This window comes from Caloenas nicobarica, chromosome 1 (genome assembly GCF_036013445.1).
Source record: "Caloenas nicobarica isolate bCalNic1 chromosome 1, bCalNic1.hap1, whole genome shotgun sequence".
Taxonomy (NCBI): Eukaryota; Metazoa; Chordata; class Aves; order Columbiformes; family Columbidae; genus Caloenas; species Caloenas nicobarica.
The window spans coordinates 121,413,650-121,427,666 of record NC_088245.1 but is presented as its reverse complement, the minus strand read 5'-3'; the positions used below and the strand labels follow the sequence as shown (position 1 = coordinate 121,427,666).

The following is a 14,017-nucleotide window of genomic DNA, read 5'->3' as shown; positions in this document are numbered from 1 at the left end:
AACAAACCAAGAAACACTACATTTGATTTTTCATTCATATAGAGCTTTCCAGACAAATCAGATCTAACTATAAACTCAGCAGGCATATGTCATTGCAATTTTCGGAAGACTATGTATTTCAAAAAGCAAGTAAAATTACATACCACCAAGTCATGAAGTAATTGCCCTGTACAGGAATTCCAAACTTTCAGCAGATGATTATTCACAGCCGTAACAACATAGTTATCATTTTGGTTCCAAGCTATCATGGTTACTTTAGGCTTCATAAATTTGTCTTCTTCTGAACATGTATCACTATTTTAGAGTTGAAGAGACATGAGGTATTTTTAATTAGCCCATTTCAATCTCAAAATACAGAAAAATAACCTGTTTTCCCATGTTAATAATCAGACAAGAGAAGGGAAATTAAGAATTAAATTTGTTTTGAAACGTTTGGCCTTAAACTTGATTCTTTTTGGTACAATTAACTATTAAGCAAATCTGGATTTCTAGCATACGTATTTCGTAGGACGTGATAACCTCTTTCCCATTTGAGAAGTAAGGCAAAAAGGCTTTCTTTTTTCATGGAGTCTTCTACAATTAAGAGTCGTAACGTAATTCCTTTAAAAATAAACTGTTTCAGAAGCTAACCTCTACGTTAACTAAGCATTTTTTTCCAATTCCCAACATAAATATATTAAAGATAATATTTTGTATTAATCTCAATCTATTTCCTCGTTTCTCTCCCCAAAATACATTTATAGGAAACTGTAACATTCCCTTTCAGCATCTTAGTCAACTAAAGGAACAAGCTTTCTTTGAAACACTTCTTCACGCAGCATTATCTATATTCCATATCAACCAGTAGCCTCTCTTGCAAAGACTCTCTCTCAATTATACACCATTGTACATACTAACCCAGAAAGATACCACAGCCAAATCTCAGATATTAATAGCTCCTCCTTTCTTAGTAAAAACACTTTTTTTTTTTTTCATGGCTGCATCAAAGAAGAGCTTGCAATCACCCTCCAATAAACTAGTATACCCAAGGTTCATTTTTTGTGTTTGTTCTCTCCCCACCACCCCACCGTTTAATCACCTACAAATTCATTCCTGCCTAGTGTCTACAAAAGTGGACACAAAAAACCAACAAAAACCCACAAAAGACAACGCTTCACCTACCCTGGTAATCGATCAGACATATCCAACAAGATACTCCTCCATTCTGCTTGCTCAAAATGCCAAATTCGAGCTGTTCCATCTCTACTGCCACTTATGAACCTTGAAGAAGAAGGATTTGCTTTAAAGTATATTCAGAGTTACACCACCACAATTTAAAACACTACAATGAAAGATGGGCAGAAGTGAAATATTCAATGTGTGCATGAGAATTCTTTAGTTTCCTGTCTGTTAACTTTCCTTCCAGAAGCCCAGGAAAGAGTTTTTCTGAACTACAAAACTGAATGAAGTTGTCAAAACAAGTAGAACAGAGAAGTAAATTCCAAAGTTAAACTCAGTTCACAACTTCATCCTCAACTCCTTCAAAATTACAATACTTTAAGTATTTTCAGTAACCCATTCGAAAATTGCAGAGTATCAGATACTGAAGTAGAGGCAAGAATGGATCAGCACAGCAAACCTGAGATGGTTCCCATGCACAATTATGCATAAAAGAGAAGACCATCAGTGGTTTACTTTAAGATACCAAGGTGTAAACCACGTCAGTTCAGGCTTCCATTTCATGAACTGCTGAACTGTCAATGCAGCAGAATGGAAATTCCTGAAGAGAGGAACCAAAACATTTTAAGATACTCAAAGATAATCTCCCTAGTCCATGAATCACAAGTCTGAGAAAGACAGTTGACATACCTCCCCCAGGAAAAATCTGTATGCCAGACTGTGCTCTAGTTTGCTATGATTCATCTTAAGAATAATTATAAATCTCAAACATAGTGCATAGAAAGTGTCACCAAACAAAAAGAGCAGTTGTATTGACTTTTTTTGCACTGCCTTGAGAAGCAATTAATGCAAGCAACATGGACAGACCAGTGCAGCATGATGGCCCCCAAGACCCATATATCTGCAGAAAAAGGCATTTAAAAGCAAGACAACTGCAACTTCCAAACTGAATGTAGATTATTAGTTTTCTTAGTCATAGTTATTTGGCTTTCAAGAAAAGAAAGGACCCAATAAAGTTGCAACTTATGGTTGCAGATGTAAGTCTACCCGGAAGGCTAAAATCCACATCTTCATTAGTGATAGGTCAGAGATCAATGTGACTCCATTCTCTACTGGAAGGGGAGTGAATTTTTACAAATGGAATTTACACAGTGCTTCCCTTCACATCCTCCCACTCCCAAACAACTGTAGAATTTTGTTAAATAAATTTCCTTAAAAAAAAAAGTAGTAGGCTAGAACAAAAAATGAAAAATATTAAAACTTATTTTAGACCATTCATTTGCATTGCATTTTCCCATTTCCTATTTTGATCCAATACTTCCTCAAACTGAAAGGAGGGGGAAGAGGAGGTTTATGAAGGGACAAATACATCGAGTATGTTAAAAAGTGGTAACATTCCTGTAGGTAAATTAAAATCCAGTCTGTCCAAACACACTGTCTAACAAGGATTACTAGCTGAGACAGACAGATGAAACTTAGCTATGCTCTCCTGGATTAGTCCAAATTTTCCCCTTGAGTTCTAAATAAGGAGAATTTCCTTACTAGAAACCTCCAGGTGAGAAAAACAATACATTCTAAAGTCCGAAATAATGTATTGTTTGTTCACAATTGAGCATCTCTCAACATACCTATCACCACTGTTAGAAAATTGAATGCTGTCCACTTTGTCCTGCAAGAAAAGGTAGAGTTTGTTAGAAATTATATTTTTAAACAGGAAATACGGTTTCGACAAATCCGAAACAACAAATTTTTAACGGTTTTAACTGCAAGGCGAACCAAGTCTCAGAATTCACTAACCACTAATGTATTTAAAAAGCAAGTTTTAAAAAACTGTCCCAATTAAATATGAAGAGTGGACAGGTGAAATAATTGTCCATTAATAATTTGGCAGCCAATTAACTCACATTTGAATATGTATTTCTAATACCCTATGCCTACTACAATCGAGAGGAATCTGTTGTTCCCACTTCTACTACACATTCCTTCAAGAAATATACAACTAGTTATTCATTTTTATTACAATAAAAACTACAGGAAAAGTAGATAGCACACTCAGATCAGTTTATCTTCAGAGCTGAAAGTCTTTTCTACACAGGAAATACACATCACTATAACTTAAATGGTTAAAATCAGATTCAGTATTAGAGAAAATACATTAAGGCAAACAAAAAGAAGATGAGTACTTTCAGAGCTGCCCTTGAAAGAACTTTAAGGATTCAACTAAATCTAAAATCTCTGTAGTAAAACTACAGATTCTTTGTGCATCAAGTGCTGATAAAAACAAAAAAAAGACTCTGCCTTCAGCACAAGTGTAAGCCAAGTTTCATGTAGATTCTTTAGAAAGCAGAGTCCACTAGACTAAGGTACACAAATAAAAAATGAGCATATTTTATCTAAGTTATTCTCCTAACAGGTATCAATTATATCAAGAACGCAAGTAAAGACAGCACACATTACATAACACACGCAAGGAAACAACACTAAACCAGCAAGCTGACTTAGGAAGTACGAAGCAGTTTGCACAGCCACCGAAAACATAAATAAAGGCCAAGATGAACAGAAGTAAAATTCTAGAAACTCAATCCCATTTAAAGATTTAACACAAAAGGTGTCAAATTGTAAATAACTTGAGTAATAAAATACGCATTCTCACCCTATCTACTTCCTGTATACAGCATATAACATGTGGGTGGCTAGGCGCACTTACATCAGAGGGAAGCAACTGAGCAAACCATGCACTTTAAAGTTAGAGAAATGTATGACATCCAGTTGAAAAGAAAGAATTCTAAATATCATCTTGATACATTCCAGCCTTCAAAGTGGCCAAGTCACATCAAGATGACTGGCTGAAATTCTGCGTAAGTTCCAAAAATATTCGATAAAAGAACATTGCTACAAACCCACTAACAACATTAACTTTCAACTTCAATACTGCTTTTTAGGTGACCAATTATCAGATCTAAGAATCTTTCTTACAGCATGACTTTCCAATTCAGCTATTTTCTCCGGTGTTTCAGAGCCAAAAAAGTACATCCTGATGACATGATCAGTGCTGCCAGTTGCTAAAAACATACCACCTGTAAAAATCAAGCAATAAATAAGTTACTGTTTAAGAAATTAAAACAGATCACCAACATTTCTCTGATGCTTAGTTTAAAAAAATAATAATCTGAAGAGCATTGCATTTTTCATGCTCTTCCACTGACATACAGATGTGGAAGTAGATCCTTCTCTTGCCCCAGAAAGCTTTTTCAGCCATAATAAAAATAGTCAAACTCAATGTTACAAAGATTTTAAAATACGTAACTAGTGGAATGCTACTACTACACTACTAATTGCACACAGAAGCCTTCGATTATGGGGAATACAGCAAATCATCATTAGAATTATCTAGCTGACTCTTTCACTGTAGCATGTCTCATTTGTGGCATGTGAATTGCTTCAAAACTGCGTAGATGCGTAAACAAATCAGCATAAGTACACCAGTATTTAGCTGGGCTGGCAGCAATATTAAGATCTGCCTCTTGACACCTCTGAGTGCTGTCAAAAAAACCCCAAACAAACAAAACCCTCAAGCTCAAACACAACACATGGCTATATCCTGACAACATTAACAAGCTATACTTTGACTTCTATTTTATTTCTGAAATTCCCAAGTTTCTTCTAATGTTCATGCTGTCTGATACTAGTAGGCCTTCCCACAAGTCACCCACATGATCAGAACGAAAGACAACTACAAGCCCGAAGTGAAGTACATTTATAGATACATTTATGGATTCTTAAGAAAGAAGGGATCTTGATGTCCATCCCTGCCATCCCAGCTGGCACAGAATCAGGAGCTCCTACTATTGGGAGTAACCACTTCCAATGATTTTGACTGTGGTACCTTGAAGAACTAATTTTGCAAACACCTGACATTATACTAAGGGGTGGAACAAAAATAAAAATCCAGTAAAGATGGATAAAAAGTAAACAAGCATCAGGTGCATTTTCCTTCTATAAATCACCAATGGCTAAAGGAAAATAGTACCACTTAGTTCTACAGTCTTTCACTGTTAGCTAAGGCAAATCACATTATTTAATTATGTCATAGGCTAACAATACACATATAAACAATTACTGAGTACACAGCTTCTGCTTTTGTATATTTTAAAGCTGTCACAACCAGTGTATTATAATAAATACCTACGGGAAAAGAAATTGCAATGCTAAACTCAACCTGCGCACAACTTACCTACACTGAATGAAGAACAAAGCATCTGAACCCCTGGTCTAGGTTTCTCTGTGAATTTCACTGGCCGATTGCTTAAAAAGAAAAGATGCCACAAAAAAATTGGCTTTTGTCAACACTTCAAAACATAAAGGTACATTTCTTCAAACATCTACGTTACAGGTACTTCTTAAATACATACAATACCATCTGTAAATCTTGTGCAGGAGGATGAGCAGTAAGGTTTACTTTTCAAAATTACTGTACACACATACACAAATGATATTTGAAGCCCACACACCTTATGACTTCTGCAAGACGCTACTACCTAGCAAGGATAACATGACGTGCCAAGAACGTTTATTCTCTCTCATCTGTTGGTAAGTATGATATACACCCTTCATAACATATCCACAAAGTACTGAACTCTTGCCCTCACTTTACAAATCACCAACAGTACATGAGATAAGGCCTATCAAATACCATTACTGCGGAATGCTGTACAAAATCATACCATTTTACCAAAGTAAATCAAAGTTCTTTAACACTGTGCACATGGTGATTTAAAGAACTGGTTTCCTGTTCTGCAAGTCATGTACACATTCTTCCAGTTGACATGGCCATAATCTCACTGAAAGTAGCTACTATGAACTACATAATGGATAAATCCAGCAAACTGTGCGATTTACAAGCATTACAGGTTTCTTCTCATCATTCTACTGTTTTTCTGTTCAAGTGTTTTCTGTTTATCAAAGGAAATATTCTCATACTAAACATCTCAATATTTCCCATGTTTGTATGATACACAATATAGAGATTCAAATCCGAAGAACGCTGCTTTGAGACCTACCAAAGCTTAAACCAATGTAAGTCCATGCTTAAACTAATTTAAACAATGTTTACATCTCATACAGTCCTCTAAATTATTTTTAGAAGGAGAATAATTAAGGATTGAGTTTAAACATTCTCCTCCTATATCTTACAGCCCTAAAAGATTCTTCAGATGCAACTATGTCTTTGGTAGATTTTGTTGCAATTCTACTACCTTAAGATCACAAGATTGAATTGAAAAGCAAAATAATCTTCTGCTTTCTGAAGTACTGGTTTTTTCTTTTTTTTCTTTTTTTTCTTTTTTTTTTTTTTTTTTTAACAGCTGCTCTAATGTAAAATGGATCATTTTATACCAACTACCACTATGTAGCACAATACTAGATACAGACTGATCATCCCAGATATCTTCTTTCTGGTAATAATCTAATTTTTTGTACAAATTAACAGCAATCACATACAGAATGTTTAAAAATTATCCTGAACACTGCATGCAAGTTCTATAAGAGACATCCTAAGACTACAAGACTGTTGAAAACACATAATGAACAAAAAGCTGTATTATACTGTTCCAACATATTTATGTTTGGGGCAATTCTAATTGTCCTACATTTGTGCTATTACTGTAGTAAGAAGTTAACAGATTTCCCCACTAATCTTCTAGGACAATAGAGTAACATAAATTTATAGAGGATATAGTTAGTGATAGTGCTTTAAAATAATTATGTAATAGGTTATTTCCACAGTTTTTTTACAATCACGAAAAAACTTCAAAAGTATTTTACCTAGACTTGACTTATTTTAACTTGTTATTAATCGAGCATAGTATGGCACAGAGTTAATCAGCAACCCATTTACATACTTGAATTTCATGGTATCTGCATCCCATTGCCAAAAGCAAACAGTTCCATCTGCACCTGTAGACACCATGTATCGCATGGAGCCTTTCACCATTGGACTAAACTAAAGAAAATAAAGTAAAATCAGATACATACAAAAAGAGATATTTAAAAACTGTTTATGAACTTCTAAAAAGTTAATGTAAAACCTTTATTTACTTTGCATTTTTCAACTGAAACTGCTAAAACAGTTGTTAACTGTCAATTTTAATGTTTACAAAATAAGATCTCCTACAGTTTAAAATAAGGTCATAGTCTATGTTTCAATTATTGCATTACATAAAACCAACCCATTCACTGCTTTGGTTTTGAAGTCTTAACTAACCACAATCATTCACTTTGTCAATGAATGAAGTAATGAGCAAAACAGATTGTATTTTTTGTTTGTTTGTTTTCCAATGGAAGAAGTTTCACTAGACTTTTAAAATTCTGTAATTAAGCAGAACATCAGTTATGAGATAGTCCAAGTACACGTACCCAGCATCACATATGAATTTATAGGAAGTCCCCACACATACTTCTTTAAGACATGGATTCATTGCTATGCACACAGGTACCATTCAGAAAACTTCAGAGAACACAAGTTACACAAGTTGATTAAATTGCTAATTACTACTACCACCTTTGGAAAAGGCCATATAAATTGTACATGTTGCAATTAAAGTATTATTAAGAATGATTAAACACAAAAATTCCACAACGCTACAGTAAAACACACCACAAATAAGTGGTTTGTCATTTAAAAAATGAAATTGATGCCACAGAAATTCTGTGAATATGAAGATCACCCTTGGAGTCAGCACTTTTGAGAAAACTGCAAAATTACTTTTTGTATTGAACTTCACAGGCTGGCAGGTGGCCACTCTTCACCCCTCAACATAAGCCTGTTTGTCTCATTGGCAAACAGCAAATCTGGATAATGAGCTACTAGTTTATCTGTTAAATAAGGAATTACAAAGGCCAAAATGAGACTGAATCTGAAGGAACACCAATAGCTCATAAAGTATCCCAACACTTTCAAATTTAATTACACAACACATTAAACTGAGCACCTTTGCACTTCTGAAATAATTTATATTTTTGAAATTAAGACAAATATCTCTATCATAGAAGCTGTAAGAACCACATATTGGATCAGAACACTCGCCCACATAAATCACCATCCCACATCTCCAGTAACAGACAACAGGAGAACTCTGTATTTCCCAGAAATTCTCTTTGGTTCCAACAGCTCAAATATTATGGGTAATGACCTACTTTAAGTGAAGAAAGATTCTTGCCATTATTTTCAGTTAAATACTCAGGGATTTCAGGGAGGCAAGGAACTTTTTAAAAATTATTATTCTTAAAAAAAAAAGTAGGCTTCTCCTGTGGTCTTGACTGATTTTTGACATCAATATTTAAATGGTCAGATTTTAATATTAGCACAGCCACAGAGAAATAATTTCAGTCATGTGAAAAACACAGTGACGAGCGCAGTGAAATTGATTTGCAATGCATGGGCAACAGAACATCAGTTCCTTGCATTTGGACATGAAAACCTAAGTAGTATGCTTGGCAAGCTACTTCTTAACCTAGTAACAACAACAAAGTACTTTTCTCCACAAACAGAAAATGAGGTACTGATCTTCCTTTTCAATAAGTTATAACCCAAAGATAGAAAACTCTATTGGTGTCAAGCAGTCACGTAACTACATTTCTCAATTTCAGTCAGCAACCAAGGAAGCTGATTATTTCTTACGAATATGACAGCTAGCTAATCTTAGAGTATCCCATCAATCAACATCCTACTACTAAAGCAGACTCTTAACTTTTCAAATTAGGTGCAACAGCATTTTTTTTGCCCAAATTATTCCCCAAATTATTTATTGTTTCCTACTATAAATACCTTCAAACTTTCAATACCGTGCTGTCAAGTGAAGTTTAATATTTGACTATCATAGACTGGCTGCTTCTTACAATCCAACCACATCAATTCTGCTTCAATACAGAGAAATACTTAAAAAAACCCATACCTGTAAGGAGGTAATGGACCCTGTGTGTCCATGGAGGACCGCAACCGGTGCACAAGTTCTCAGACACCACACTCTGATCATTTTATCACAGCTTCCAGCTGCAATCATAGTGTTTTCATAATTGACAGCCATATCTGAAATCTCTGCTGAATGTCCTCGTAATGTGGCAAATAATCTGCCATTATGAGTTGACCAGATCTTTACCAAACAGTCATCTGAGCCCTAGAAAGAAGTATTTATTACACTCAGCAAGGATTTTCAAAGACATTCATGGTAAAAGTTTTAGGTGTTCTTTAAAGAATCTAACTATGTTTTTCCACAGCTTAGTAAATTACACTTCTATTTAAAACTATGCATGTTACTTAAGCTGAAGAAAATAAAGTCATATGACCAAAATTATAAAAAGAAAATGTTCAATTATGGTTCAGGATTACACTGCAACCACCAGAGATCTATACCATATAATGCGAAAAAGTCTGAATTAAGTTTGAGGGGATTCCTGACACAAATGGCAAGGGCCAAAGGAAGTACTGTTCTGTAAAAGCAATCTCTCCTCTGCCACTTCATAAAGAATATGAAACATGCTTAACATTAAACTATATCACTGAATAAAGCTCCTAAATGTTAAGACCTGATTAGACATCCAGTACGACAATTTCTTAGATGCTTCTGACCTTTAATTACATCAAATTGTTCTACTTAAGCATGGCAATGGAGTTATCAGCCACATTTTAACAATACTGATATCCACCTCCTTTTAGTGTAATGTGCATTCTGAAGTTCTTTTCCTTGCATCCATCTAGAACTATTTTCAGATTCAGATCTATTTCATCAACTCACAGTAAATATTCTGTGTCCAGTCCTATCAAATGCAACACAATATACTGACGAAAGATGGCCAAGAATCCGTCTGTGCATCTTGACATGCTGATACATACTTCCTGGAAATGAAGTACTGAACTTTGCATATCCAGTTAATTGTTTTGCTCGATATACTTCCACTAAAACACAAAAAAAACCAAAGAAGGAATGTACTAATGTTTAAAACAGATCTATTCTAAAACAAGGTTTTATTTAACTTCCATTAGTATATTACTTAAGAATTTCTGAAATGTTACTTTCAGGCTTCATAAAGTCAGGGTTTTTTTTATATTTGCCACCCTTGTATGTATACATTAAGAGAGTATTTTAAACTTGCTCCAATCAAAACTTCATTCTCTAAATAGGAAGTGTTCAATGTTATCTTTATTTTCCCATAGCTTTTTATACCTTGAACCATACAAGAGCCCTTCTATCCAAAGAAGAACAATGATCTGTATTTTCTGCAGATTCCTCTACTTGAAACAGGGGCTTTATAAACAAAAAAGATGTGATCTAGAGGCTACTGCCTCACTAGTGCTGTGAGCAGACCCTTGTACCCAATACATAACTCCACTGAAGTCACATGAAGGTCTCCAGGTAAGCCTCCAGATCAGTTCTGAGGTGCCACTTTCAGTGTTGTAGCAAGGCCAGTATCAAGATAGCCATCGTATGCTCACAGCAGCAGTGATCAATGTGGAAAATAGCTTACCAACATTTGGTGGTGTGCCATAGTTCACAGGAATTTCAGGAGGCCTTCCTCTATGAAGAGCAGCAAATGCAGAGCCCTTCCAAACAGTGTTCCTGCAATCTTTAAAACCAATTGGTTGAAGTTTATTGAAAGTATATCTCAAAAATGCCAAGAGAGTTGCAGTTCCAAAACATGGTAAAGAACACATATAGCTGGTCTCAAACACAGTATTGAACAACTAAAAATATAGAACACCAAATGCCCCAGAATTTTCATATGAACAGTGTAGCATCAGACAATAGAAAAATCCATTTAATAGAGTAATAACAGGAGGAAAAAAAACCCAACACAACCAATGGCCAAACTTTGAAATTACTCCTAAATAGTGATACCACTCTAGTTCCTGTAACACAAAACCAACTTTTCAACTGAATTTTTCCTACATATTCTCAGTCCAAAGCATTTTAGATTATTAACAAAAATTTGTGAAAATGTTAACAAATATTAAAAATATTTATTGAGCATTTATTAGTATGGAATTATTTAACTAAATGATCTCAAGAGGTCTCTTCCAACCTGACAATTCTACCATCTGTAAAAAAACCTCCCACATTGACAGTTATTTTGACACACTCATGCTGAAATAATTGCAATCCTGATTTTCAGGATAGCACAGTCACTGTCATTCACTGTGCATCCTTTAAAGCAGTTAGGATACTGAAAACACAATAGTATCCAATAAACCAATCCCACATTATAGCATCTAGCTATCCAAAAGAACTTCATACAAACACAAACACTCCCCTCCCAGAAATATTCAAAGAGATAAGTCTAAAGCTAAAAACTACTCTAACAAATAAAGTACATGCTTATGCATCACCAACTATTCCCTTTAAGCTACAAACAAGAACTTTTTTCTGCATACGCACAAGAGTCATAAGTATTAATTTTTATGCCGTTCGCATCAACCAAGAAAACTTTCAGAAAACTGATGTCACTGTCTCATAGTTGCACTGAACAGAGTACAACAGCTACTGCATCCAAAACCAACACAGGCAAATATACTACTGGAAGTGTCACGAGATGTTAGAGAAGTAGCACCAGTGTCCTGATGCTTCATTATATTGCAATAACAGTGAAAACTGGCCACATTCAGCAGCCTCAGCACTCAAGAGTAACAATTCTTGTCACGCAACTTAGAACTTTCTCTTCACAACAATCGATATACAGTTATACCATTAATAGATATATCACTAGTGGTTTAGTTGATTAAACACAGTCCAGAAGCAGAGGCCAATTTCGGTGAGAGCTCACCACTTTTAAGTATTCCAATAGTCTTCACCATATACTTATGAAAATGTATCATACCCATTTTAAATAATAAACAAACCATACCTTTTGCTGTACGTAACAATGACTGTCTCCCTGCACCAAGTAAGGAATTCACTTTCGAAATGCTGGGTGGTATCTCCTTATCCAGTATAGGGCCAATACGCTTGCAAATTTGTAACAAATGGTCTGGAGCCACATGTTTGTTGGATAGCACCTGACAGAAATTTAAGTGTTAAAAAGATATGGTACATCCAGAACAGATGAATCTAAAAGCATCAATTTTCACAGGTATATTAAAGATTGTTAAAAATTCAAGTTCAACTTGCAAAACAAAACCAATTCTGTTAAGCTCTGATCTAGCAAATTCAGTGAGTAGTCTCCAAAAATGGGAGCGCTGTAGTAAAATTAACTGCAGTAAAATTACTTAGTGCACATCAGTATTTTACTACCGAAAGCCTGCAGTATCCACATGTATGGCACTCATTTGTGCAGCACCCTACAACGCATGTCTTTGTCAAATTCACCCAATTATTTTTATTAAAAATAAAAAATAAAATTCAAACCCTTATAACTTCAGATCATGGAGAATTCTTTCATAATCAAGCACAAGAATTTATGCAACTAGTACTTCAGTCACACGGTACTTGTTCAGCAAACCGCAATCTAGTAGGTTTGAGTACAAACCCTCTGGAAATAGTTTCCTTGAAGAACCAGTACTACGTAGCATAGGACTGCCCTACTTCCTTAAACCAAAAGGATCAAAACAGTCATCCATCCATTCAGGAAGTATCCCATACTATCTACATCTAATAATCTAAAAAAATACAACTCCACATACACTCAGATGTCTCAGTCAAGAACAGATGTGTGTGGGTTTTGATTATTCTTTCCCCCTCTTCTTTCTGGGAGTTCAACAAAAAAAATCCTTATCTAACTATAAAGTGTCAATCACAATAATACAGAAGTTAAATAGGCAAAGTAGAGTTCACACAGACTGAAGTAAACCAAACCATCAGAATCATAAATTTAAACTATTGGGGAGATCTGAACCAGCAGGCACAAACAGCCCCATGCTTACTCCACTGTCTGACCTGGCCAAATAAAAACCAGTTAGACCTAGAAGCCGCACTGCTACTTCAGCAGCCAGACTATTTGCAGCCAGTACATCCAGGAGAGGGAGAGGGCCACACCAACGCAGGTATGTGGCCTCTTGCCTACGTCAGTCAGAACAGAGACAGAACTAGCTTGTGCTTATGATGCCATTCCCTTAGCCTACTGCCTGAACATAGATGAGAAAAGTCCTGACAAGGCTGATCTCATCATCAGAACAGTGGGAATAAAAAGACCACATGCTGCCGTGCAAGAGGCAATTCAACAAAAAGTTGACCAAATGCACGCTGATTATTGAGAACATACAGTTTAAGCCACAACCTAATACTTGTTTTAATAATAAAAATCCAAGTAATTTATAAATCTTGCAGGGGTATAGGTTGTATTCCTGGGGGGAAAGCAGTGCAGGGCAGGTGGTAGTATCAGTAAAGCAGTTAACATTACCACATAGCCAAATATTTCCAAGCCAAACAGCTCACCAGATGCTTAAGGTTTTTTATGGGAAATATATTGGGTAGTTCAAAGATTACAAAATGCACTTTTTCATAATTTCTTTATAAACTTTGCCTCTTGAACTGGTATGGAGCAGTAGCAGCCACAACATTGAGGACAGAAAGCTCAGGATACTTTATGCTGAGCATTATAAACCATTTTGTTCACATGCCATCATCAGTAAGTATGTATTCCAAATACAATCTCTGATAGAAGCATGTATACAAAACCTTCCAATTATTTTCTGTTCTAAGTAGTTTTGCTCAGATTTTGGAAGAAATAGTTATTTCAAAGTCTTGCTCCAATTCCATGATGAACAAAGAGGAAAATAAATAATTACACCACATGACTGCATTTGTTTGTGGTCTCTGCAAATTCAGACTGAGACCAGTGGGACAAAAGGTTCCCAAAACCCCTCAAAAGC

At 35.4% G+C, this 14,017-nt stretch overlaps 1 protein-coding gene across 1 annotated transcript in view; it reads right to left on the bottom strand.

Annotated features, from left to right (window-relative positions):
- BRWD1 (bromodomain and WD repeat domain containing 1) overlaps positions 1-14,017 on the bottom strand; it is a 57,450-nt gene that overhangs the window by 41,043 nt on the left and 2,390 nt on the right. Inside the window, exons 5-14 of the mRNA XM_065627287.1 lie at positions 12,055-12,205; positions 10,681-10,779; positions 9,951-10,111; positions 9,111-9,332; positions 7,059-7,159; positions 5,393-5,463; positions 4,135-4,235; positions 2,787-2,827; positions 1,162-1,260; positions 144-294 (exon numbers count right to left, since the gene is read on the bottom strand). Of these exons, the coding sequence (XP_065483359.1) occupies positions 144-294; positions 1,162-1,260; positions 2,787-2,827; positions 4,135-4,235; positions 5,393-5,463; positions 7,059-7,159; positions 9,111-9,332; positions 9,951-10,111; positions 10,681-10,779; positions 12,055-12,205 (1,197 nt within the window). The remainder of the gene's footprint in view (positions 1-143; positions 295-1,161; positions 1,261-2,786; positions 2,828-4,134; positions 4,236-5,392; positions 5,464-7,058; positions 7,160-9,110; positions 9,333-9,950; positions 10,112-10,680; positions 10,780-12,054; positions 12,206-14,017) is intronic.